Consider the following 27,364-nt stretch of genomic DNA (forward strand, 5'->3'; position numbering starts at 1 on the left):
TACTTTCTGTTATTGTTGTGTTCATATTATTTATTCGACAATACATCATTCATTCAAATCCGTTCAATGTCTGTCTGCCTGTCACACGTACTTCTGCTCAGAAACTGCTGTACCGATTGACACAAAATTTGGTGAGAAGATGGGAACTCTGAACGCACACACATGCTATAAGTTACATCTTTCTACGTTGATTTTAAGGGGTGAAAAATTTTGTTTTCAACAAATATACTCATGTAGGGTATCAAATGAAAGGACTTGATTAGTACTTTTCGGAACCGGTCAAAACTGCATGTTGAACTCGTCTTAAGAGTTTCGATAAAGTTTGGATTTTGCTTGAACTACCTGTCCGAAACTGGTTACTGTTGATTCATTTATGATATTCAATACAGGAACATTGTGATAATAATTACTGTTTCCATCCTCTTCAGAGCCTGGCAATCATATTTCGCTGACTCCAAGGATCGATATGGTTAATTTTTTTACTTCTTTATTGGCATTGTTAAGTCTATCTGCCTCAAACACACTCGGGATATTCCTATTTCTCATAGCATTTTTGGCACTCCTTGTCCTATTTAGGGCCTGTACTCGAGGCCGTTTAATCCATAAACCATCATGACATGCCTACGCAAAACTAATGAAATAATTTCCTAGCGCATTCCTCGTCCGATTTTTCTAACCAATAACCCCTAATAAATATTACCACCACGGTGAAGTTTTTAACTTCCCACCATTGGTACTAGGATCTGAAATGCATTTCCTTAGAGTCTTTAGTAGGCGAGAAGCATATTCATCGATCGTATTTGAGCGTGTGCCACATAAACTCATCTAGTATGCATTACGGTTAATATTAGAACAACTCGTGCGCAGGGTAAAATACTATACCACGGTTTCAAAGGTAAAGTTCGAGTTGTAACATTAAAATCACTCAGTGCCTCTATCGGTGTTCAACAAAGAAACGCCCTGTCACCATTCCTGTAGGTACTTGTCATGGATACTATAGATAGAGCTAAATGGCGAAATCGGCCACGACGAGCCGACCCCACTTGTAAACTGGACAAAGGCGGAAGAAAAAGAAGACTTGTCATGGATACTATCACACGTCACATCCAATGTCAATGGTCTTGTGCGCTGAATGCTGATCTATGCAGATGATGTTTTCCCAGCAGCTTATAGAAAAAAATGAAATTATCGCCATAACCAACACGGTCTACGAGTGAATTTAAATAAACATATTTTAACAAACGATCTCAATGGAACAGACACCATCCCCCTTACCTGAGTGAACTGAGTGTCCTAGACTGCTCTTTACAGTCAATGGTGAACTGCAGACTGAAATTACAACATATATCAGTACAACCTGAATGAAGTGACGTTCTGTAAATCGTGACCCTTGCAATCGCCAAAGTAAAATATTCAAAATATGTTGCTGTTTCGTAAGCCATGTATTCCTTTAGTATTCCAAGTACTAGCTAGCTATGGAAGACACTGAACGCCGCCTCGCAGTAACGGAGACAAAGGTGTTCCTTTGAACTGGTGGCAGAACACGCTACGATCAGGTCTGAAATATGAATGTTTACAATCCATATAAAATTTGTTGAAATCTTGATTCCCTGCTAAACATAGTGGTTAATTTGCTTTTGTTATTATGTTACGGCCGTAGCAACTCACAGAAGTAATTCTAAACAAAGGACTATCGTCACCAACCATATGCAGGGCAATACGGACAGCGGTGTCAGCTCTTCTTTTCATACGTGCAGTCTATGTACTTACTACTAACTCCAATATCATCAATCTCTTTTTATGACTGTATCTAATCTGTTAAACCCAAATAATCTTACTGCAAACCCTCTGTTTAAACAATTTGTCTTTAGTCATGATGATCTTTTCACTGTTGATGTATTACCAATCCAACTTTCTTTATCACAGATTTCTTGACTTCAGATTCTTAATTTTGGTCACAATTGAACCTAAAGTTACTTCAGATTGCTACGAGATTCTCATAGAAAATTCTCTTTTCTCAGGAAGCTCTATTAAGAACAAATTTTCAGATCCAAATCAAAAATAAAAACCGTTATGAGGTTTGCCTTTGAAAAACTTATCAGAGTAAAGTAACGTATGGCTTCATGGCTAATGTGCCATAGCCCAACCACCTCGATACCATTCCAGCGATTCTTGAGGAAGTCAAATCTTAAATCTTAAATTATCAAAATTAATTAGAGATATTGGTTTATTCTTCTGATACAGAAGGAAGTAACTATCAAATTAAACGGTTCATGATCAGTAATAGGGTCTACAGAGGGTGGCCAAATTATTAGATCTACTCACATTTTCCAACTAATTTTTAGAACATGATTTTCTTTTATTATGCCTGCACTCTAAACTGAACTCTAAACTGGTATGGGAATGCCTTGAGAGACTGAATACACTCGGCTCGTCCAACAAGGTCTGGATACTTTGGGTTCCAGGCCATGCTGGGCTGGAAGGCAATGAGGCAGCGGATGAACTAGCCAAGAAGGGAGCAGGGATGCCTTTATACGGGCCAGAACCCTTCTGTGGAATCGGAAACGGTTTCATGGCTATGAATCTAAGAAACGAAGAAAAACGGTTGAGGGAACTATATTGGGCGGGCCTACCAGGGATGGAGCAGTCCAGGGTGCTTATTGGGGGATACAAACCCATGCGCACAAAGGATTGCCTAAACCTCACCAAAAAGAACCTCCGAATCATAGTGGGAATTCTCACTGGTCATTGTCGGCTGAACTACCACCTAGGGAAGCTAGGGATATCTACGGACACTGCCTGCAGGTTCTGTGAGGAGGAGGACGAAACCTCTATGCACGTCCTGGGACAGTGTCCAGCACTTGTGCAAAGTAGGTCGATACATCTGGGAGAACACTTAATACCAGATGCAAAGCTAAAACTTCTGGAAGTGGGGAACATACTAAAGTTCCTAACGGTTACTGGCCTGCTTGAGATACTGTGATCAACAGGTACACTATAACCAGTAAAAGGGGCACAATAGTTCTTCAAGGACGCGGTGCGACTTTCCCTTAACAAAATAATAATAATAATTTATTATCCCTTATTTAGTTGCTGTTATTATTGTTTTTGAAAGATGTTGCATTTTCTTTCACTCTTTCGGTGACAATGCATTTCCGAACGTAGTTTATAGTAAACACTGCTATTTTGTGATATAATAGCTGTTTGGACGTACACGTGGTCTACATGATTTTGAGATTATTTAGACTGATTTTAATTAAGTTAAGTTCTCAAGCCGTAGTTAAGTACCTATTAATACCTTATTTCTTTGAATTAATTTATGTATGGCACGGGCATATATATTATATATTTTTTATAATATTTTATAGGTGAAAGAAAATTCAGATCTTTTCCGCGAAAAATTTTAAAATGTTAACGTCGCATAGAGATTGACGAAAAATTAGGGATATTTGTGTTCAAAACTGGGAGGCTTTTTCAATGACTGTAATGGGACAAATTCAGGATGCCAGCGTTTCCATATCAGTATGGCCAGTTCGATGTCGCGCCAAAGAATTGGGTTTTTCAAGTTAACGTCCATTAAAGAAACCACTTCTTACCCCTGCGGTGATGATAAAGTCGCTCAATGGATGGAAATAACATTTGAATTTTATTGTTGATTTTTCGAAAAAGGTGACTAGACTTCTTTTTAATAAAGATAGATACCCACGTATAAACTGAACAATCTTTTGCGAGTTTGCCTTTCTGACTGAATCATCGATATATGCATTGACTGGCAAATCAGGTTTTATAAGAAGTAAACCTGATGAAAAATGCAAATAAGATTTCATCGTAAGAAGGGTAAAGCTTCCATTTAACATTAGAGCCTGGTCAATAATTGGCAACAAAAATATAGAGCGCCTATAAATTGTCCAATACATAAAGGTCTTGGAAAGTAGAATGGCACTCAAAGTGTATGAGTGGTTAAGAAGTGGGAACTTTACGTTTGTGTACGACTCTGCTCTATGTCAAAGGGCAAAAAAGAACAGATTTTTTTAGGAAAAAAGCCAAATAGGAGCTTTTGATGGGCCTGATAATCCATCGAAATTGGAGCCCTTATTTCTATGGCCTGGTATGAGACCTTCGGAAATCAATGACAAACACAAAATTCCCAAAAAAAAGTAGCATAAATAAGATACAGTTGACAGAAGCCGTTATGGTGGCTAATCCATGAAGAGTAAGAGTTATGATTCCAGCAAAAGACGGCTTGACTAAATGTTAAATTTTTATTTTATTTTTGACGTTATGGAATTATTTTAAGTATATTTCAAATGTCTACTCAATAGTGTTCGATAGCATAAATAATTTGTAAAAATGTGATATGTATTTGTTACCTTTCCTTGAAACTGAAATTATGTATTTTTTCTGAGGTGGTTCTAGTAATTTGGCCGCACACTGTGTTTAACATGCCGTTTTGGACCCTTTGGGTATATCATCACTAATATCCGTTCAGATTTTCGATCGATATAGAATGGACGGAAAAGTTGGTCCATACATAGCAAGGCTTTGGGGAACTACAAAACCCTATTATCTCACAGTTTAGTCATCTGATTTCCTGCGAAATTAAAAATCTATTTTATGATAGAAAAGACAACAAATCAAACAAACTTGAAATCCCACTTAGTGGCATGCATGCGTGAAGAAAGTTGATTCAGCATGACACTTTCACCCGTCATATACGAGAACAATAAACTTTTGTTTTGCGTATTTTTCTTGGGAATTTTATTTTAAATGCCACCTTCATAGAACATAAATAAATTGCTGTGCGTAGTTTAATTCTGATATCAATTTTTCACCGCCTAAAAATACAAATCGAGCAAAGCTATCATTTCACAGCAAAATAACGTATCATCTGAAATTGAAGTTAACTGGTCAATTCGAGATATTCCTGCCGTTCTATAATTACTAGCATACAGACCGGTGCCTTAAGATACGTGTCTATTACTCTTGGTCTAAGCGCTGGTTTGGCATTCAATGCCAGCAGAGAGGAGCATCGATCCTTTTGGATCAAAGATAAATAAACAATGAAGCGGTTAATTATTTTTTTGATGGCCGTTTACGATATTTTCTGAATTGAATACTGTAAGCATAACATTGGATTAAATTGTACTCAAATCGTTATATAATTTGCGCTTGCAATATTTTCCGTGGAATGTACATACAACAAACACACCATGAAGAAAAGATCATGATCTGAAAATTTCATACGATGGGCCCGATTGACGTCAGATCACGGTTTTTTCCAATTATGAAACATTTCACATCTCTCATTTCTCCACTTGATTGTATTTATTTTCAATTAAAAATAGCCGCCCATTTAAAAACTTTAATTGGACTAAAGTTATAAAATGTGATTTCTTAAACGATTTTGGCGAATAATGAAAACAGATGCATTTCATAAGGGAATATTTCCTTTTGTTGTTTCTGACTGTTGCTGAATCATGGAGCCTTTGGCAATGATAAATAAGATTTCGAAATATGACTAGATAATAACGAAAGATGTCCGGATAGCTCAGTGGTTAGAGCACTGGGTTGTCATACGGAAGGCCGCGGTTCAAATCTCGCTGGTGGCCGTGGGATTTTTATCGTGACTTGACGTCGGATACCAGTCGACTCAGCTGTGAATGAGTACCTGAGTCAAATCAGGGTAATAATCCCGGGCGAGCGCAATGCTGACCACATTGCCTCCTAGTGTACCGTTACGGTCTTGAATGAAGTGCTCTAACACACTTCAAGGCCCTGATCCAATATGGATTGTTGCGCCAACGATTATTATTATTATTATTAATAACGAAAGATTAGTAACACATCTACATAACTTTGGGCAGCTTCGCGTTCTGTTAAGGATATCTTATCAAAGAAGGGCGGTTCGGAATTTCCTGTATAATATTAAATACTTTTGTTTAAACTGACCTCAATTTAGTGTCAATGGAACAGCTACGAGCTGGCGGTTAAGGGAAGTGACCCAGAACTAGAAATTTCACACGCAGAAAAGCATTAAATCATAAAAATACTTAACTTCTTCGAATAGAGGTGAGCCTTTGTTTGTCTATCTACTCGTTATGACGCACTAACTAAAGTCAACCACATAACACGCATGTAGTAATTAGTCGAATCCGCATCAAGCATTCAATCGAATTTCTTAATCATTACCTTCTAATTACAATTCGTATAAAGACGACTGTCTACCGTCAACCACCTGGGAAGGATTGACTGTGCAGATCAGAAGCCCAGTTCGGCTCAATTGAAGTTTTCCGTGAAAACGAAATTGGTAGTCAAGGTCAGGATAGCGATTGTGGTTATTTTGAACGGAGAACTGGCTACATGAAAAATATGAAAATTTTTAGCTGGAAATGGTAGGATTGTTGTCGGTGAAGCAACATTCGGACTATCAGAAGACAAAGGCTTAGGCGGACCGCCAAACTTGTAAAATTTTAGTGAATAAAACACTGGTTTGTTTTACGTCATAGATATCCGGCAAAGATCTACAAAACAAGATAAAAATGATCAGGAAGCTAGGTGGAAGAAGTTGCCCTCTATGAGTTAGGGTTTAAGAATACACTCAAAGCCTTCCCTGCGTAAGAGGGGACTAAAAGGGATAGAAATTTATGGACTAGCAACCTGTAAATTTTGAAACTCTACTGCTACCAACTGACCTTACGGCAATGACCTTTGGCCATCGAAAACGGACTATGATTAATTTTTGGAAGTGCGCGCGCTCCTCCTCATGTAATGCTCGCTCCTCGGTCATGTAATGGGGAAGCACGGTCTTGATGACCGTAACAGTAATGGTGGGAGGTTCGTGGATTTCTGCAACTTCCAATGCCTCGCCATTGGCGGCACAATATTCGGGCAGAGAGCCTGTCAGAAGGTTATTTGGGTTGCAACAGAAGGGCGCCGTACGAGCAATCAGATCGACCACTTCGCGATCAGCAGTAGATTTAGGAGTTGTTTTCTGGATGTGCATAACAAGAGGGGCGTTGCATTGGTCTTGAAAGGGATCACCATCTGATGGTCGCTTACGTTCATTTGGGTGTGGTTTTTTGCATTCTCTTTTGAGGGTCTTGCTTCGGTAAGTCACTATACATTATACATATAAATCGTTCTTCACTTCTTCAATACTTTTCGGTTTATTCTTTCACCTTCAAGTTCATTTAATTTACTTTACAAATTGAACTTTACCCTGGTTGAAAATGAAGGGCCCCGCCGACACCTGAATTTATATACCATCTGTTTGTAACTTTTATCACTATAGTGCATTGACTGTTTATGATATTTCACTTTTTCTCGGGTAACATGCTTTTTGGGATAACTAACTTATATCATGGCTCCGTATCACAACTGTTTATCAAAGGACCAGTACCACGCCAGTAAGCTTCTTTTTATTCTCCGCAAACTAAGCCACTTTCAGCAGAACAGTTGTATGTTAATTAAATGGAACATACAAGTTGGAATATACATATCAGTTTCAACTTCAAATGTAGGTTACTCAGGCTAAAACTGTCAATGTATGGTAATTGAATTGAATCAAATGAGAACGTGTGCAAGTGATAAAAATATACTGAGTTGCTTGCGGTAAAGCCAACTTAAGTTAACAATGGAGTGCAGTAAATGAAAGGCAAAATAAAAAAAAAAAATAAAAAAATAAAAATTTAACAGTAAAAAGGGGACATTTGGAAATGGGTGTTCAGACAATTACGAATGACTTGTGAAAGAGCGTTAAAGGCACCAACATGCACTGAAGAGAACAGAAGAGCTGTTTATTTACATTACGAAAACAGTCTGAGAAAATACAGCTGAGGATCACGTAAGAGCTTTTCCATTTTCGGGATATGAAACATCGCAAATATAACAGTGCAGCCGAGTTTTAGAGACCCTCTTCAGTACAATGGAGTGCTAAGGTATTGGTTCTATTTTCAGATCTTTCCCACGAATAATATTCAGATTAAGGCCGTTTATGTCATCCAGCTTATAATCGACCAGTTTCGACCCTTCCAATGACTTAGGCTCTCAAAAACTTCTACATCAGCGACGCACTGTACCAACTTATCGCACTGCTTTAATTACAGGATCACTAATATACTTTTGTGCCGCCTCTCACGTTTGATATATACGACTTTGAACCTGCTGCCTGCGAAGAGCAAGTTTATCCTTCCAACTCATGTCCAGGTTAGAATCATTGAACTCGCTCAGCTGGCGGAACATAACCATCGGTACTCATGCTTTGCATAGTAAATGAACGACAATTTAATATCCCAAACTCTTTATTCAGAACCAATGTAATTGCGTACAATAGCCACCAGCTTGCGGAGTGTAGCTGGTTGAAAGCGTTAGAAGCGACCTACATTGGATCTCCAAAAGCATTAACATCCATCCGGCCTGGTTCATGAGCCATTTGTACAATTGTTGTACCTTCAATGAACACTCGAAATTCTCACATTGCCCCCCCCCCCCCCCCCCCCTCGGCTGCTATTCATCTTTGTTCTCTGACTGTGTAGTTTCGCTTTTCCTGAGTAAGTTTCTCGACTAATTTGTCCCTTGTATGATTAATGCTCTTATTCCATGTTGATTTGAATCCTGCGACATTTGTGCTGAAAGGCTTAGAAAAGTTAGAAATGTGGAAAATTAAACCCGAAGAGAGACTCGTCTTCAAAGCATCGAATGCTGCTTCCTCAGACCAGCAAACCTGGCGTTTTTGCTGAAGCGTATCTGTTAGCGGAGCAGTCAAAAAAGCGTAATTGAGTACATATCACTGGTACCATACGAATATTACCGGGACTGGCTAGCGCAAAGGCAAGTAAACGAGTATCGGTGGAAAAATTTAGCTGATCTATACTTACGTACCGGCGGACCTACGAGGTCAATTTTCGCCGCTTTTCAGGTTTTTGGGCTAGCTCTGCCATCCCCCATAGCTACGTAGTTGAGAAAATTACCAATATCTGCGTGCTTCACTGAAAAAGAACACTTCAGCACAATATCTATAACCAACAGTTACACAGCAGATAAGCAAAATGATCAGCTGGTACTTCTCCGTCCTAATTATTGCTTCCAGTCAAATATTAATAATTCGGTTTATCGGTCCGAGTCGAAGTCCCATCATAAGATCAAAGATGTTGATGGCACAAAAGAATTTCCGACAAATAAAAATTAACAGAAAGCTTCCAAAATTAATTCATGGATTTGTTCCGTGCTGCAAAGAACTGATTACTGAGTTCCAGTCCGCGCCCAGTAGGTAAGCTAAGTGCAATTGCAAATCCCCTTTTCCAGGAAAATTTAGTGTGCCTGAAAGGTTAACTGGCATACAAAACCAAAAAGGTTCCTTTTTCTTTATATACACTTTACTTAAATGTCCCCAATAACTTCATCAGAATTTAATGCGATATTTTGATTAACCGGGTATCGTTGAACATCCTAAAATAACCAATATTACACACCTTCGTGACTGTTCGATACTTGTGTTTAATTCAGTGGGTCTTTTAGAAGTGTCAGGCTGGGTTGAGGCTGGAAAACCATAGCTCAAAGCACTGAAGCGTCATGTACTAGGCCCCTTGGACTTTCCTTTGATACCTCTATTCAGATGGCTTCCTACCTGCGACCCACACATGTTATCGTTAATTTACAGACTTCTCGAAAAAATAGAACGTAAGCAATGACTCGTTAAAAAGAAATTTCGAAGGAATCTGTCTGAGATTTAGGAAATACATGGATACATCTTCCTTTTGTACACGCTGCCCCCAAGTAGTGGAACCCACAAAGTTTTCTTTTTCATGCATTATACCGCATCCTCTACACCTCTGAAAAATCGCTATCGGTTCCTGGTAATGTGCCTCAATAGCCCTAGAACTTTCCGAGAAGCTTGCACTTTTTCGACAATTCTGTGAAAGCGAATTCCGTTTCATAGCATAACCTGCAATGGAGTTGTCGATCTTTATCCTTGTGTAAATTTTATACGGCCGCCTCCGCATTCTCTGCCTCGTACGGCAGCAATTTGATATTTATGATAGCAAGTACGGTGACACGGCGCAGACACAAGTCGATGAAAACTTAAAAGTTTCGAGTAACACTTTCCATATGCTGTTTTCGTATAGCGAGACAAAAAGATCGTTGACGCAGAAGAGTTTTTGCGTGGTGTTGGGTGAGTTATGGTAGTTATATTTCCAGATTCGGGAGAGAAGAGCGAACGTGGATTTACCGCGTGGGGATAACTCCAAAATGTTCGACCCCTTCGATAGCTACATGGAGGCATGCTCCGCTCTCTCAACTTGCGCCCGAGGGTTTGCCCAGGTCATTGAATCAATAATAGATGAATACTGCGGTTGGGACAACTCTATTCCAATTTCCCACTTTGCAAACCTATCAGGTTGCTTGTTTGAGTATGTCTATCCAAGTACAATCGCCTTCCCGTTTAACTGGCTTCCGACTTCATATGACAATACGGCCCCGTTTAAAAACGGAACAACATGGTTCAATTCCATCCATACTCCCACTGGCTAAGCCGATATTCTGTCCCAATATAAGACTGACGTTAGAGTGTTGCGAGAGATGACCTGGACATGGAACGGTTTCATAGAGCGCACCATCTAGTATACCATGTGATCGGAGTAGGTTTCCTAGTCAGACAAAAAATGAAATCTGCTGTTGTCGAGTCTGAAAAAGTTGCGTTTGCCAGGCAAATTTCAAAAGACACAATAACGTTCACGCCCTTACAGAGTAGTATGCAGAGTAGGCGAAAGATACCTTCTACAAAGCACTGGAGCGGATCCTAAAACCCTGTCCTAAGTATGATATCAAAATCACTATTCGAAATTTTAACAGCCAAGCACGAACGGAGCAGAGATGGTTGTTGGAAGTACCTGATTTGCGCAGAAATGGATCCACGTGGGCCCCTCCCGATGAGGGGCCAACATGGAACATGGGTCACTATCTCATTGCCATAATGCTCCTGGCTCGGATTGCAACACCATACCGAACCCCTTCTGACAGTAAAGTAAGCGTGAATACTGAAACCATTCACAACGAAGCCCTCCGTAACATCTATAAAGGAGAAATGGATCTCGCAGTAACAGCCGTTAACAGAGGACTTGGGGATGAAGCATCAACAAATATCTTCACAACTACCCGAAGAATCCTATCATTGATACCCTTACAAAAATATTTGTCCCCCGTCGCAAAAAAAGTTAGAACGACTGGTTTTACGATGAATGTAAGCTATCAACGGAACGAAAAATTTCCATACCAGGCAATACTACACTTTTAAGGAACACGACACGCGTAGAGACCTATCACGAATTTTGTCAAGAGAACAATCGTCTTCACAGACACAAAAAGGAAGTGTGAGAGAACCAATAGATCTGTCAACTCAAAAAGTACAGGGAGCAACTACACCAGACGCGGGAGATTTACCAACAAGTCAGCAGGATGAAGCCTTATGCACCTCGATGCAAACTCTGCCGAGGCAAAGAGGGAAATCTGATTTCCGACGGAATGGGCATATTGGAGCAATGATGAGCACTTTGATGAGCAATGCCTGATTATTGGCAAAAAGGCATTATCTGCCCCATACATAAAAAGGGAGATATCATACAGTGCAGCAGTTATAGAGGTATCACGTTGCTGATTACCATTTAGAAGATATTCTCCGCTATCTTGCTACACCGAATAACCCCTTTTCCCAAGAATAGCATTAACCCATACCAAAGAGGCTCCTCTCTAGGCAAATCAGCGACAGATTAGATTTTCTCTCTGCGGTAAAGGAAGAAATTTTTTTTGGAATATGGCCATTAGCTGCACCATCTTTTCATCAACTTCAAGATAACACAACCAGGCTAAAATTGTACACCACTGTAAGAGAATTCGGTATCCTGACCAAAAATAATAAACTAACTAAGCTGACACTGGCCAATGTGTGAGGCCACATAAAAGCAGCAGGATCACTCTAGACACCATTCAACATCAACAACGATCTAACTGGATGCCCTACCATGTATCCTTTTAACCTAGCCCGGACTAAGTGATCCGCATTGCTGATATTAATTATGTTATTCAAGTCCACATAACTACTGTACTATGCTGACGATATTGACACCATGGGAAGAACCGATGTTCGATTTACGTTCATCCAGATTGAGCAGGCGGCGAAAGATCTTCGGATGCATATAACGAATTCAAGACGAAGTGCATGGTAGCAACGTTAGCACCAGAAACCAAAGAACCAACAACAGCAGATACACTGGTCAAAGGAGATCAATAAAGTAGAAAAATACAACTATGACGCCAATGATAGTTTCTATCTAGGGTCGAAAATCACAACCGATTACAGCTTTGGCGATGAAATCCACGCATGTTTGTTGGCAGCCAGCAGATTACTATACAATGCAATGATCTTTGCTGTGTACATTGGGGGACCTGGATTCTTTGCAAGAACAATTACTCTTGACCGCGTTCGAGAGAAGGATCTTCCAAAGAATTGTTGGCCGCATATATAGGGGTTGACAACTCCGTAGCCTACATAATGACGAAATTTATTAACCATACCACGATAGTCTGATTGTGGATAATATCCGGCTTAATAGGTAGCATAAGCGGATCACTTACTTCGTATGGCTAAGGATGTTTCAACCCGGAAAGTCAATAAGGGCACTATCTATTACAAAAAAGGAAGACGTACCAGACGCTGCTTGAGATAGCGAGACGACCACTTCCGTAATATCAAATAATGCTCAGATTTTCATAGTTTTAAAATACTCTAAAGATTCAGACCCCCGCAAATGATAAAACAGAAAATGATACTTAGATTCCACATATCATTCAGCATAATATCCATCCTTTGCCATCGGTCATAAAAACAACCTTTTCAACTAACCTTCTGCTTATATAAATGGTACCGTACCCACGAGATCCCAAGGTAATATATACATTCACATCTTATATTACATAAGCCGGCTGTGGAATATATTTATGTTTTTCGCATAGATTTACAGCAATAACAAAAACGGACATTCTTATTTTTCAAATGCAGTAATTTGTAAATTAATGACACGAAGCAGCCCAGAAAATAAAATGCTACCCTCCTTTCCTGCAAATTTTGTTTCTAATGTTGACAACTCTGAACGGTAGGATGCAAAAGTGGGACCTGATTATTATGAAAACGGCCCGTTGTGTGAAATATGCCAAAATTCTGCCAAGTGAATCAGACACCGACAGAAAGTACTTGAAGAATGAAGGTATTTTGAACTAAATTTTTATTTATGTCATGTGGAGAGATTATTCAAAACAGAAGACCGGATGCTCATGACGATCATTTTCCCGCCAGACCAACAGAAGCCAATACAAGAGCGGAGATGATTTGTAGGCTATGAGATTAGCGAACATTACCCCACTCCATCAAGTGTCAAAACTTTTTGCTACTAATCCGATCACTAAGTACGTTAATTTTCATCTGGATCGATACATTTCCTCTTCGGGCGAGAAGCTTGCGCTTCATGCAAGAGCAGATCCGCCACCATTATACCGAAATATTGAAAAACAACGGTGCTACATCACCGTTTCCTATTGTAAGTATAACCGCTTTTTCGAAAGGGAAGGTGGAATAGTCGTCTACACAGGTTCCCTTGTTCAATACATTCCTCCATTAGAGTAAAATGACCCACATCGTTCGTAGCCCATCTTTCCTTCCATAATCTCTATCTCAGACGTCTCCCACCTCCATAACTCAACTTCGATATTAAATTAGATCAACAACGGTGATTAGCAAACTTTCCCCTAAGTAGCTCACAACAGCAATCAACACATTTGCTCGAAATCCCGGATATTGTGAAACGTGAAAGAACCTCAAACTCATCCTTTCCCGATACTGGTGTGAAGCCATCATGTTTTATTCTGCATCTGTGCTAGGGAGGGACTAATCCGTGATGGGCTTCCAATTTCCATTGTTTATAATATAACTTCATTATCTCGCTCCTTTAGGGCAATAGTTCAGGAATGTAGGTTCACTGAATTTTAAACGCCTATGTACATATGTCTCCACTATTACAGCAAGCAAGCACGTGTGCTTTTCCTTCTCCTGATTTTGGTCAACTTATATCCTCTCGATCAAATGTGAAATTTCCATCATTTTTAAATTAAATTTCTTCGAATCCATGAAATGAACTTTTATACCCCAACGGTAATTTTATTCCATCGCTTTGATTAATCACTCTGAGATAAGTGATACATATTTTGAGTGATGCTCACCCAATTTATTTAACTTTATTGGAGTTTTTCCTTTCCGGATTCCCGAGTTCCCCCAAAATTTAATATGCCAAATTTTCCGGCACTTCCAATGCTTATCCAACCGTTATATGCTATACGACTTAATAGCTTAAATGATTATTTAATACAAGGGAGCGCGATGAGAAATTTGAGATGTTGATCCTGCACAAGTCGGAATTAGGGTCAGGTGGTTAGAAAAAGAATTCAAAATCTTTTCTCGTATTCATCACAAACAGACAAGGAGCAGCGGTTCGTACTTGTTAGACACGAGAGCATTGGAGGGTAATAAATATTTATGTCTCCTTTTCTTATAAAGAATACGAGATTGTATGTAATTCTCTCTGCATCAGATGCTTATTCGGGAGCTCATAAAAAGATACAAGGATCCCTAAGAATAATTGTGATGACATTATTATTTGTTAATGTTAATTCCTAGTCCTTAGCAATTATATTTAACTTGGACGGGGTTAAATACTAAATGAATTATATTCCTGAAGTGACATTCAACGAGTAGTTACGTAAGAATCCTGAATTGTTCCAGTGATACTAGCTGTTTCCTCTTCACCGCTTTATGGAGTGTATGGCATACGCACTGTTTCTTCGTTGTTTTGTTTTAAATTTTTACTCTAAGTGCTTCGGTTCTACCTTCTGCACACCGCAACGAAACAGACATGAAATCACAACATCCATGACGACTGGGATTCGAAACGAGGCCGGCGAGATTGACAGACTGGAGCTTTACCCTCTCAACCACCCTGTTATCAATCTCGGCACTTGAGCTGTTTCATATAAACAACCATTCCATTTGTACGTAATTTGTCGGTAACACGTGGATAACATAAAGTCCTACGTAGCCTATTTTTACTTTTTGACTACACTTTACGTTTCTCTAAGTCTGTATCATTGATACGGCCACAAACATCTTTGGCCCCAGCCGCAAAAGGAGTCGGAACGGCTGGTTTGACGGTGAATGTAAGCTAGCAACGGAACGGAAGAATGCCGCATACTGAGTAATGCTGCATTCTCAAAGAACACGGGCACGCGCAGAGACTTATCACGAACTACGTCGGAGAAACGACTTCACAGACGGAAAAAGGAAGCCTGGGAGAACCAACGAATCTGTGAACTAGAAAAGTACAGGGAGAAACCGCACCAGGCGCGGAAGTTTTACCAACAAGCCAACAGGATGAAGCCTTATACACCTCGATGCTCATTCTGCCGAGACAAAGAGGGAAATCTGATTTCCGACAGAATGGGCATATTGGAGCGATGGGTTGAGTACTTTAATGAACTACTGAACAACCAGAACATCGGCGGGTTGAAGGTCCCGCCAACTGAAAACGACGGACAAATACTGCCACCACCAAGTTTAGGAGAAACAGTCCGTGCAATTCATCGGCTAAAAAATCATAAGTCGCCAGAAACCCATGGAATTAGAGCCGAATTGGTTAAATATGGAGGCGACCAGTTACACCAAGTGGTTCATCGACTTGTGCTCAAGGTATGGGACCGCAAATCAATGCATGACGACTGGCAACGAGGCATTATCTGTCTCATACACAAAAAGGCAGATTCCCCTCTATCTTACTAGGCCGGATAGCCCCATAGGCCCAGAACATCATTGGCCCATACCAAAGAGGCTCCACTCCAGGCAAATCAGCAACAGATTAGATTTTCTCTCTGCGGCAAACGATGAAAAAACTGTTGGAATATGGACAACAGTTGCACCATCTATTCATCGACTTTAAAGCTGCCCATGATAGCATATCCAGGGTAAAACTGTACACGGCCATGGGAGAATTCGGTATCCCGACAAAATTAATAAGATTGACTAGGCTGACCCTGACCAATGTGCGAGGCCAGATAAAACCAGCAAGATCACTCTCAAGACCATTCGATATCAACAACGGTCTACGGCAAAGGGATGCCCTATCATGCGTCCTCTTTAACCTGGCCCTCGAGTAAGTGATCCGTGATGCTGATGTAAATGCAAGAGGTACGATCCTCTTTAAGTCCACCCAACTACTAGCCTATGCTGACGATATCGACATCATGGAAAGAACGACCTGAGATGTACAAACTGCCTTCATCCAGATCGAGCACCGGGCCTGAGATCTTGGGCTGCATATCAATGAAGACAAGACAAAAATATGGTGGCAACGTCAGCACCGAAAACCAACCAACCAACAATATCAAACCGCACTAGTCAAACGAGAAGACTACAACTTTGAGAGAGTCGGAAATCACAATCGATAAGAGTTATGAATATTCAATCCGCTCACAGTTATTGTAAACTAACACAGCCTATTTCAACTTACAAAAACTGTTGCGCTCGGAACGTCTCACCATAGAGTCAAACCTCTTACTGTACAAGACAATGATCTTCCCAGCCCTCATGTATTCCTCGGAGACTTGGGTTCTTAGCAAGAAAAATTGCGAACTCTTGGCCGCGTTCAAATCCTCTGAAGAATTTTTGGCCCCCTACATGAGGATGGAAGATTCCGTAGCCTACATAACCCGTTAGGTTATGGATAAAATCCGGCTCAATAGGTTACGGTGGGCGGGTCACTTAATCCGTATGGATGAAGATGATCCCACCCGGAAAGTCTATAAGGGCAATATCTATGGTAGAAAAAGAAGACGAGGCAGACCCTGCCTAAGATGGAGCGATGACGTAGGCCAGGGCGCCAGATATTTTTTGATACCCCAAATACTCGGTGAAGAAAGAATTACTCCCCTTTTGTACGTATGGGGACGCTGAACTATGTCATTCACTGCTTTTATAAGGAGTTAGATTGCAGAGTTTTATACCAAATTTCGAATCAACCACCATTGAGTCTGACCTTCTAAACCCAGACAGTCGATTTACTTGCTCAAATTTGTGCTATTTATATACTAATCTAAAGAAATATAAATTTTCTTTTAAGAAACTTGTTATAAGAAGACAAGGAGGCGCAGCTGCAAGAAAATAATTAAAATCCGGTTCATGTATCAATGGTTGACGCAAAAAGGGCTTTTAAGGCAGGGCAAAATTTTTCTTCACCTTTAGCTTTTGTCGGGGTAACGGGGGGAGCTATCGATGTTTCGTTCAGCATTTGGGTCGTTTCCCATCGATTTAGATGTTCAATGCAATCTTAGCGGTTGAATCCTCGGCGTAGCGTAAATTATCTGCCGATAAGCGCATATTATACATAAATTATTGCGTTTAGTGCTTAAGGATGCACTCAAAGCCTTCCCTGGTTGTTCTAAGACGCTACTAAAAGCGATAGAAATTTCTGGGCTAGTGACCTGCAAATTTTAAAACTTTTTGTTACACAACAGTGCCTCGGATATGGACTAACCTCGCGCAATGACCTTTGGCTATCGAAGGCGGACTATAATTGGTTTCTGGATTGTGTTTACGCTCCTCAATAATGGAAGCGAAAATCTCCAGAATGCTCGCTTTTTCCAACTTCAGTTTGAATTCCAACGATATAAGCTGGATGTTCTAGAACTAAGCGAAGTAAGATGGTGGCACTCTGGAGAGTACTCCTCTCCCTCTTGCTTTTGCTTTTGTACTCTGCTACGGAGACTTCCGATATAGTGGAGAAGGATGTTTTCTACGAGCAATTAAACTCAGTTCAGGACGGGCTTCCTAAAGCTGACATTATAATCCTGGGGTGGGTGATCTGAACGCCAAGGTGGGATCTGATAACACCTTGCTCGGACATGTGATGGGGAAACACGGTCTTGGTGACCGCAACGGTAATGGTGACAGGTTCGGGGATTTCTGCAACTTCCACCGTCTCTTCATCGGTGGCACATTGCTCGAGCAAAGAGCCTGCCATGAATTTAGTTGGGTTTCAACTGACATTGGCCTCTTCATGATCAGCAATGGATTTAGGAGCTGTCTCCTAGATGTGTGTAACAAGAAAAATATTGACATCGGTCTTGAAAGGATCACCATCTGAGGGTCACTTACGTTCGCTTGCGTGTTTCATCCGTCATTTTTCTCGGGGTTGGGCAACTGCGACCCCCTAAGTTCAACATCGACCGTTTGTATGACCTAGCCGTTGCTTGACAGTGGGAAAGCTATCTTGCAGGTCGGGTGGCAGATATACTGAGTAACCCGCCTGAGAATATCGATGAGCATTGGGACGCCATCAACCATGCACTTCTCTCGTGTGCTACACAGGTCGTCAGCCATGTATCGAAAGGCTGAGACCTGCCTGACTTCGCAATCGTGGAAGCGGATCGATAGATGGAAGGGGTTGAGGGATATATTGGGTGCGAGTGATTGTATGGCGCGTTCCAACACCGAGCGAAATCTCGAAAAGTTCAACGTAGTATGTGCCTGGATAAGAGAGAGTTTGCTATTGCGCTGGTCAGGGAAGTGGAAGATGTCGCAGATCGCAATGATTTCAGAAATGCATATCGAAAGAGCTTTCTTTTGGTGGTAAATCTTTCGATGGTCCTGTCAACGGTTGACTTTTCATCCACGATGACGAACAATTGAAGAGGTGGAAAGAACACTTCACCATGAGAGTTTAACCATATCACAAAAGGTGAGGGTCCTCCTCTTCTGGGTTAAATTGTTAGCCACCATAATATGCTGATACGGACTGTTCATCCAACAGAAGAGAAATCGTTTCGGCCATCAATGTACTCAAAGAGAATAAAGCCGCTGCACTTGACGCTCGCCCCGCAAAGTTATTTATCGCTGCATCTGCAGCCCCTGCAGATTTGCTGCATCCACTCGTATGGTAATCTTGGGAAACCGATAGCTTTCCCAGAGAGTAGGAGACGGGATGACCGTATAGATCCCAAGGAAGGTCATCCGCTTTGAATGTGACAAATTGCGTGCTACCTGTTGCGAGATCATCGTCATCCATATGGATTAGGTGACCCGCCCAGCACAACCTTTTGAGGCGGATTTTATCCACAGCCAGGCGGTCATGGTATCGCTCATAGATTTCGTCATTATGTAGGCTAATGAGTCATCCATCATCATGGATAGGAGGATTCTTCTCTCCAACGCGGCCAAGAGATCGCAGTTTGTCTTACTAGACTCCAAGGAACACAAGAGGACTGGCAAGTCATTGTCTTGTACAGTATGAGCTTTGACCCTATGGTGAGACGTTTCGAGCGGAACAGTTTTTGTAAGCTGAAATAGGACCTGCTGGCTGCCAACAACCGTGCGCGGATTTCATCATCGTAGCTGTTATCGGTTGTGATTTTCGAACCTAGATAGGAGAAATTATCAACGGTCACAAAGTTGTAGTCTCGTATCGTTATTGTTCTCGTTTCACCAGTGCAATTCGATGATGTTGGTTGGCTAGTTTTTGGTGCTGACGATGCCACCATATATTTTGCCTTGCCTTCACTGATGTATAGCCCAAGATCTCTCGCCACTTGCTCGATCTGAATGAAGGTAGTTTGTACCCCTGGGATTATTTTTCCCATGCTGTTCATATCGTCAGCGAAGGCCAGTAGTTGGGTGGACTTAAAGAGGATGGTGCGTCCCGCATTTAGCTCAGCATCACGGACTACTTTTTCCCGGGCCAGGTTAAACAGGACGCATGGTATGGCATCCCCTTGTCTTGGACCGTTGTTGATGTTGAATGGTCTCGGGGGTGATACTGCTGTTTTTATCTGACGTCAACATTGGGTTAGCCTAGTCAGTCAATTTCGTCGGGATACCGGCGATATGATGGCGCAGAATGTCATGCGTGACAACGAGGTAAAATTTCGGAGGATTTGCAGGCCGAAAATGTAATCCGCCAGGGTTGGATCCTTTCACCGATATTATTTTCTCCTGTTATCAATGGCGTTTTTCATGCCGTCATGTACGGAGGAATTCAATGGACGATTACATCCTTCCTCAAACACACCGACTATGCTGATAACATCTGTTTCGTCAACCACCGACTCGCTCTATGACTCATTTGAATCTAATATATTCTCTCTTCTATTAGCTTGAAATGTGTAATTTATCGCAAGGACAAAATTTGAAATAAAGCAACTTTTTAGTCCTAAGTAAAACCTACTTTTTATAAATAAAATCACAATGAGACTATTATCTTGTTGTTGGTAGTATATGTAAGTAGCACATGAGTCTACTGTTACTCGATAATTTGAAACTGTAAATCAACACATGTCTACATCGTGCCACTGGGATACTTTGGCTGAGCCTATTTCAAATGAAGAACTTCTTCGGTCTATGGGGCAGTTTTGATTAGAAGCCGGAAATGGCAAATATACTAAACATTGAGAAAGGGAGACAATGACATTGCGGGTTATGCCATGCCTGAAACAGACCATGGAATAGAAGGAGTTCACGCTTCGAGAATCGTCTTGGTGGGTACTGAAATACATTGCCAGGAATCAAAAACGATGGCGTGGTTGAACTAAATGTTAGCCGTTGTAATAAAATTACTAAGCGTATTTTCATTATTGTTATCTATTTTTCCTTAATGGTCAGAATGATGCCATGAGTTCAAAACGCGGTTAATATAGGGAAAAAGACTGCGAATGGTAGTCCAAATCTGGAAAAGGGGTATTTGACAATGTCTGAGAGTCGACACGATCTGTGAACCGATCTTCATAGATAGTTCTGTGGAGGGAAGTGTGGAATAAATCGAATTTTCTTCTATTGACGAAAGCGATGTTCCCCCGCTCAGTTTCATTCTCACTTATTGTCTTAATCTTTCATCATCATCATCAACGGCGCAACAACCGGTATCCGATCTGGGCCTGCCTTAATAAGGAACTCCAAACATCCCGGCTTTGCGCCGAGGTCCACCAATTCGATATCCCTAAAAGCTGTCTGGCGTCCTGACCTACGCCATCGCTCCATCTTAGGCAGGATCTGCTTCTTTTTCTTTTTCTACCATAGATATTGCCTTTATAGACTTTCCGGGCTGGATCATCCTCATGCATACGGATTAAGTGACCCGCGCACCTTAACCTATTGACCCGGATTTTTTCCACAACCGGACGGTCATGGTATAGCTCATAGATTTCGCCGTTATGTAGGCTACGGAATCGTCCGTCCTCATATGGGGGCCGAAAATTCTTCGGAGGATGCTTCTCCCGAATACGGCCAAGACTTCGCAATTCTTCTTACTAAGAACCCAAGTTTCCGAGGAATACATGAGGACTGGCAAGATCATTGTCTTGTACAGTGAGAGCTTTGACCTTATGGTGAGACATTTCGAGCGGAACAGTTTTTTGTCTTAATCTTTGGGTGATTTTATTATTTGGTTTCGTTTACTTATAGATAGATAAGCAAAAGATTACAAATTAATCCACATGATTAGGGTTCTGGCCGACTTGTTATTAAATCCTTGTTTATCCGGACTATTAAAAATGCTTTTCAAATATTAGCTACGTCGGCTGGTTTATTACTACATAATTTCACGATTACCTTTTTATACAATGTTAAATGATAATCAAATTACCCCTTATAACGTGACCTCTGATTCATACTTGCCTTTAATTTGTTTACATTTCCTGTATGTCAATTCCATATGATGCAACTATCTTTCCCGTACTTATTTACCAATCACCAACGAAACAACAAAAATAAACTGGCAACAATGAATAAATATTTATATCAAATAAACATTGCTCGACGAATTACACCCATCAAGGTTCCATTTACATCGAAATTATACAGAATAAATCTCTGGACGTGTGTATCCCACTACAAAGCAGTTTGAGTCCTTCAGATGAAAAGAATTATTTATCTGCAATTTAAATTTGTTCTCGACGTAGTACATAAAAAATCTTCATCACATTCTCTCTTTCTTCTCTTTTCAGGCAATTTTATTTTATACGCCACGATGGTTATGGAAATCATGGGAGGGTGGAAAAATTCATGCCTTGATAATGGATCTCGATGTAGGAATATGTTCAGAAGCTGAGAAAAAACAAAAAAAGAAATTATTATTAGACTACCTATGGGATAATCTAAGGTTTCTTCCGAATAGAATATTTTATCTTACATGTTTCATTCCTAATTCTATTTTGTAGATATCACAATTGGTGGGCGTATCGTTACTACATTTGTGAATTATTATCGCTAATTAACGTGATAGGTAAGTTGATGTTTGTTCTTTCTTTAATTACAATTCGTTTGTTCATTTCAATGTTATTTTCAAGATATTTGTGTGGTTAAAAAAGATTTGGTGAATAAACAAAATTAGAGTAAAAACTCACCTCACTGCATAGTACCCCGATTGGGAAAATTTTCTTCTCTATATTTTAATATGTATTTCGCATTAGTGACTTCCGTGGTCTTTGAATATATATTACTGATATTAAATGCAAGAATATTCTCCCATGAATACTTTTTCCTCAGTATGCCTTTATGTCTCCAAGTATACCCTCATCATTTTGTCTAATATTCGAATCTCCAGGAAGAATTTTTGAGCAATTTGGGCATAGCATCACAGTCTTCTTCAATTGTTATTGCTATTAAGAGTGTAAAGAATGAGAATTTCCTTAGAACCTTCTCTAACAGTTCGAAAAACTAGGGAAATCACAACAACATTTTGACCTGAACCGGATAAGATGTATTATACATTGTGTTTATAGTTAAAGGAACGGCAGGTCTTCCTGGTGTTACTCTACTGCCACGAAACCCGAAGACATGCCTCGGAATGGAATAAATCAACAGAAACGATCATGCAAACGGCTACGGCATTACTCTTTTGGATCGAGAATGTGTGTACTTTGTACAGACCTGTTGCAATCCAGGAAATAAAATTATTAGGTACCAAGATTATGACCTGAAATCATATATAATCTTTAAAAACAGGAGATCTTCGTGAATTAGAGACTTGATAAAATTCTCATGTTGCAGACTTCAAACTCATCAAAGAAACATTGTGTGTAATAAGGACAGCTTTTTAAGATTTTGCATGAAACAAAACCTTATTAGAATCGACTCGGTGGCTGTCTTCTTTTTTTTCCCATGCAAGGTGGAAAGCTTCAAAAGCTACCGCAGGCTCCTTACCCGCTAAAACCCCCGTCTTCTTGGATCCTTGTGGAACTCCGCATGTCGTTTGGTATGATTTCATTCCCTCACCTGATTCGCAGAAAAAAATCCTATCGATTAGGAAGTCGGCAACGATACGCACCAGGTACTGCGCCACGCTTAAGTTGATTAGGCACTCAAGTATTTTGCTCCATCTAGCGGAATTGAAGACATTCTTCACATCAAGTGTAATCACTGCACAACATTTGCCCTCGTCAAGTGCGGTCTTAGCTGTATTAGCTACTAGGGCAAGTGCATCCGTAGTAGACCTCCTCTTTCGAAAACTGAACCGATTTTCGGAGAGACCGCCATCCTTTTTGGCAATTCGAATTAATCTAGATTATTCGTTCGAATAGTTTGCCAGTATTATTTAAAACAGATATCGACGTGTAGGACTAAACTTCACCCAAAGGTTTGTTTTGCTTGGGGACTAGTATTAATTCCTGCTTCTTTGATTATGTTGGAAATGCTCCTTCTTTAAGGCATGTGGTGAACGTCTCGGCAAATATATTTCGAGCTATTTTGATTGCTGCCTTGACAGCTTTATTGCGGACGCTATCCAAACCTGGTGCTTTATTTCCAACAATTTTATCCTGTCTGTCTGTCTGTCACACCCGATTTATTCGGAAACGGCTCGATCGATTGTCACCAAAACTGGTAAGAGTGTGTCATCTACTGTTTTCTTCACATGTAGCAAGTGGCACCACTTTGTGTTAAGTTTAATGGTGTAAATTTTTTTCTTCATAAAATGTTGCCATGTGGGGTATCAAATGAAAGGTCTCAATTAGTACTTTTCGAAACTGGTTCCATATTTGATATCGGATGAAACATAGGGGAGTGAGGGCTCAAAATATCATCATCATCAACGTCGCAACAACCGGTATCCGGTCTAGGCCTGCATTAATAAGGAATTCCAGACATCCCGGTTTTGTGCCGAGGTTCACCAATTCTATACCCCTAAAAGCTGTCCGGCGTCCTGACCTACGCCATCGCTCCATCTCAGGCAGGGTTTGCCTCGTCTTCTTTTTCTACCATAGATATTGCCCTTATAGACTTTCCGGACTGGGTCATCCTCATCCATACGGATTAAGTGACCCGCCCACCGTAACCTATTGAGCCGAATTTTATCCACAACCGGATGGTCATGATATCGCTCATAGATTTCGTCGTTATGTAAGCTACGGAATCGTCCGTCCTCATATGGGGGGCCAAAAATTCTTCGAAGGATTTTTCTCTCGAACGCGGCCAAGAATTCGCAATTCTTCTTGCTAAGAACCCAGGTCTCCGAGGAATACATGAGACTGACAAGATCCTTGTCTTGTACAGTAAGAACTTTGACCCTATGGTGAGACGTTTCGAGTGGAACAGTCTTTGTAAGCTGAAATAGGCTCTGTTGGCTGACCACAACCGTGCGCGGATTTCATCATCGTAGCTGTTATCGGTTGTGATTTTCGACCCTAGATAGGATAAATTATCAACGGTCTCAAAGTTGAATTCTCCTATCCTTATCCTTCCCGTTTGACCAGTGCGGTTTGATGTTGTTGGTTGGTTCGTTTTCGGTGCTGACGTTGCCACCATATATTTTGTCTTGCCTTCATTGATGTGCAGTCCAAGATCTCGTTCTGATTGCCGCCTGCTCGATCTGGATGAAGGCAGTTTGTACGTCTCAGGTGGTTCCTCCCATGACGCCGATATTGTCAGCATAGGCCAGTAGTTGGGTGGACTTAAAGAAGATCATACCTCTTGCATTTACCTCTGCATCACAGATCACTTTCTCGAGGGTCAGGTTAAAGAGGACGCATGATAGGGCATCTCCTTGTCGTAGACTGTTGTTGATGTCGAATGGTCTTGAGAGTGGTGATCCTGCTGCTTTTATCAGGCCTCCCACAGTGGTCACGGTCAGCTTTGACAGTCTTATTAATTTCGTGGGGATACCGAATTCTCTCATGGCCGTGTACAGTTTTACCCTGGCTATGCTATCATAGGTGGTGAAATGGTGCATCTCTACGAAATCTGGGCCGCAAAATACATCCGGTTCCGATATCTGCACAAATAAAGTTAATAATAGTATATTTCCACATTTTAGAAATCTACTCGGCAACCCTCCTTATGCTCATCACAGTAGTACAGTAGTTGACATGGGTGTAACGAACAACATAATGCACAATTTGCCCAAGTTTGAAAAAAATCCAATTATTATTAACAAAGTTATGGGGGGTGAAACTTTGCCATTTTTTGTGAATTTCGTGCATTCTACAACCATCACATATCAAAACGAAATGAGTTCTTAGGAATTGGGTCCCAAAGAATTATTTTGTTTTAGTTTTTAGTCAGTTGTAAATGAACATCAATTACTCCCACCAGACATGTGTGTATATAGGTATATAGTATATGCATGCTAATGCAGTTTCCGGCTAGTGTCTAATTCAGATGTACATTAAGCCAGCCGTATTTAAATCGGAAATATGGGTGCGAATTTATATACATACATATATATGTACAGTATTCGGAAATAGGCACTTTGTTTATTTAGGTGAGGATAATATGTATGGCCGTAATATATACGATTGCATTTTAGTTTGGAAAAATATGAAGGAATAGTTTGGATTTGTAGCTATATACGGATAGAAAAATGTGCGTTGGAGTTTCCTACATAAGCTGAACACAAAACCTTTATACCCGAAGTGCGAGCTTCCGGTATTCAAACTTGCTTAATTATGGATAGTCGTCGCACACGCTCCAGCTGGAGAAAAATGTGAGGTAATTAAAGACGACTCCTTCGGATACTCAAGTCTAAAACCAGATACATCATGTGCTTATTCAGAAAAAATTGGTCTCTGAAATACCCGATGTTCGTACATATGGAGAAGCAAACTGCGATTCGGATTACTATCTAGTGACAGCCAACTTCTTCATTCTCAATGTTGCACATCTACTCTTTGGAAACGAAAAAAAAAACATTAAAATCTCATCAGCGGTATACTCAAAAGTAAACCAATCGCGCCTGTATATTTTTCTTCTCCGGAAAAAAGATTAACACCCACACTCAATGGCCTGCAAAATAGCCCCTTTGAAAACATTTGCAAAAGATGAATGTTATTGAAATCACCGTCGTAGAGGTGGCATTGGCAACAGAACCTCGGAAAAGGAGGGCCGATTAATCACACAAAAAATGCCCCGAAATATTGGATGAGACGCACTTACAGATAATCTATATATAATGCGAAATACTAGTACTAAAATGCTGAGATCAGGGAAAGAGATAAATAGAGTATAGTTGGAGTTATTCCACTATGCTAAATCCTACCTGATCTCTCTTGGTGACAGGTCCCGCGACAGGCCGACCAAGAAAATGCATACAATGTCGTTACAAACATGATGATCGGATTGAGTCACAAATTTCAGAAAAATACTAGGGCGTCCACCTCAGTCGACGGAAATGGGCAAAGGTTCTTGACACATGGACGGCGTCAGGACGTAAGCAAGTTAGTATGAACACAACGAATAAAACAAATACGTGTCTGCACGCTAAATGTTGGTACCCTAATTGGAACGACCGAGGAACTCGCAAAAGCCCTTCGAAAAAGGCGCATTGATATCTGCGCTCTGCAAGAAACCCGATGGTCTGGGAAAGCCACAGGACCTGACGACTGAGCTCTGGAAAGCGAAGAGCTGGGACCCAAGACTGGGACTCAGTGAATTCTTTAACCGGGTTATTCAAGAAGGAAGAACACCATCTGACTGTCAAGAAAGTACCACTGTTCCAATATGGAAAAAGAAAGGTAGTCCAGCAGAATGTTCAAATGACCGTTCCATCCGATCACTTTCCCATACCATGAAGATTTTTGAACGCATTCTTGACAACCGTATTCGCGAAATCGTTGAAATAACCGTGAATCAAGCCGGATTTGTCAAGAACTGCGGAACTACTGACGCAATACACACCGCGCGGTTACTCATGGAGAAACACCGTGAGAAGCATCGCCCTCTTTACATTGCCTTTCTGGATCTTGAGAAAGCGTTTGACCGTGTGCCACACGAACTCATCTGGTATGCTTT

At 40.7% G+C, this 27,364-nt stretch overlaps 1 protein-coding gene across 11 annotated transcripts in view; it reads left to right on the top strand.

Annotated features, from left to right (window-relative positions):
• The window catches only part of LOC119654172 (innexin shaking-B), a 473,792-nt gene that overhangs the window by 383,011 nt on the left and 63,417 nt on the right, over nt 1-27,364 (top strand). For all 11 annotated transcript variants that reach the window (XM_038059347.1, XM_038059349.1, XM_038059348.1 and 8 more), the window contains 2 exons: nt 22,087-22,241; nt 22,300-22,364. In XM_038059347.1, coding sequence (XP_037915275.1) covers nt 22,087-22,241; nt 22,300-22,364 — 220 coding nt within the window. The remainder of the gene's footprint in view (nt 1-22,086; nt 22,242-22,299; nt 22,365-27,364) is intronic.

This window comes from Hermetia illucens, chromosome 4 (assembly GCF_905115235.1).
Source record: "Hermetia illucens chromosome 4, iHerIll2.2.curated.20191125, whole genome shotgun sequence".
Taxonomy (NCBI): Eukaryota; Metazoa; Arthropoda; class Insecta; order Diptera; family Stratiomyidae; genus Hermetia; species Hermetia illucens.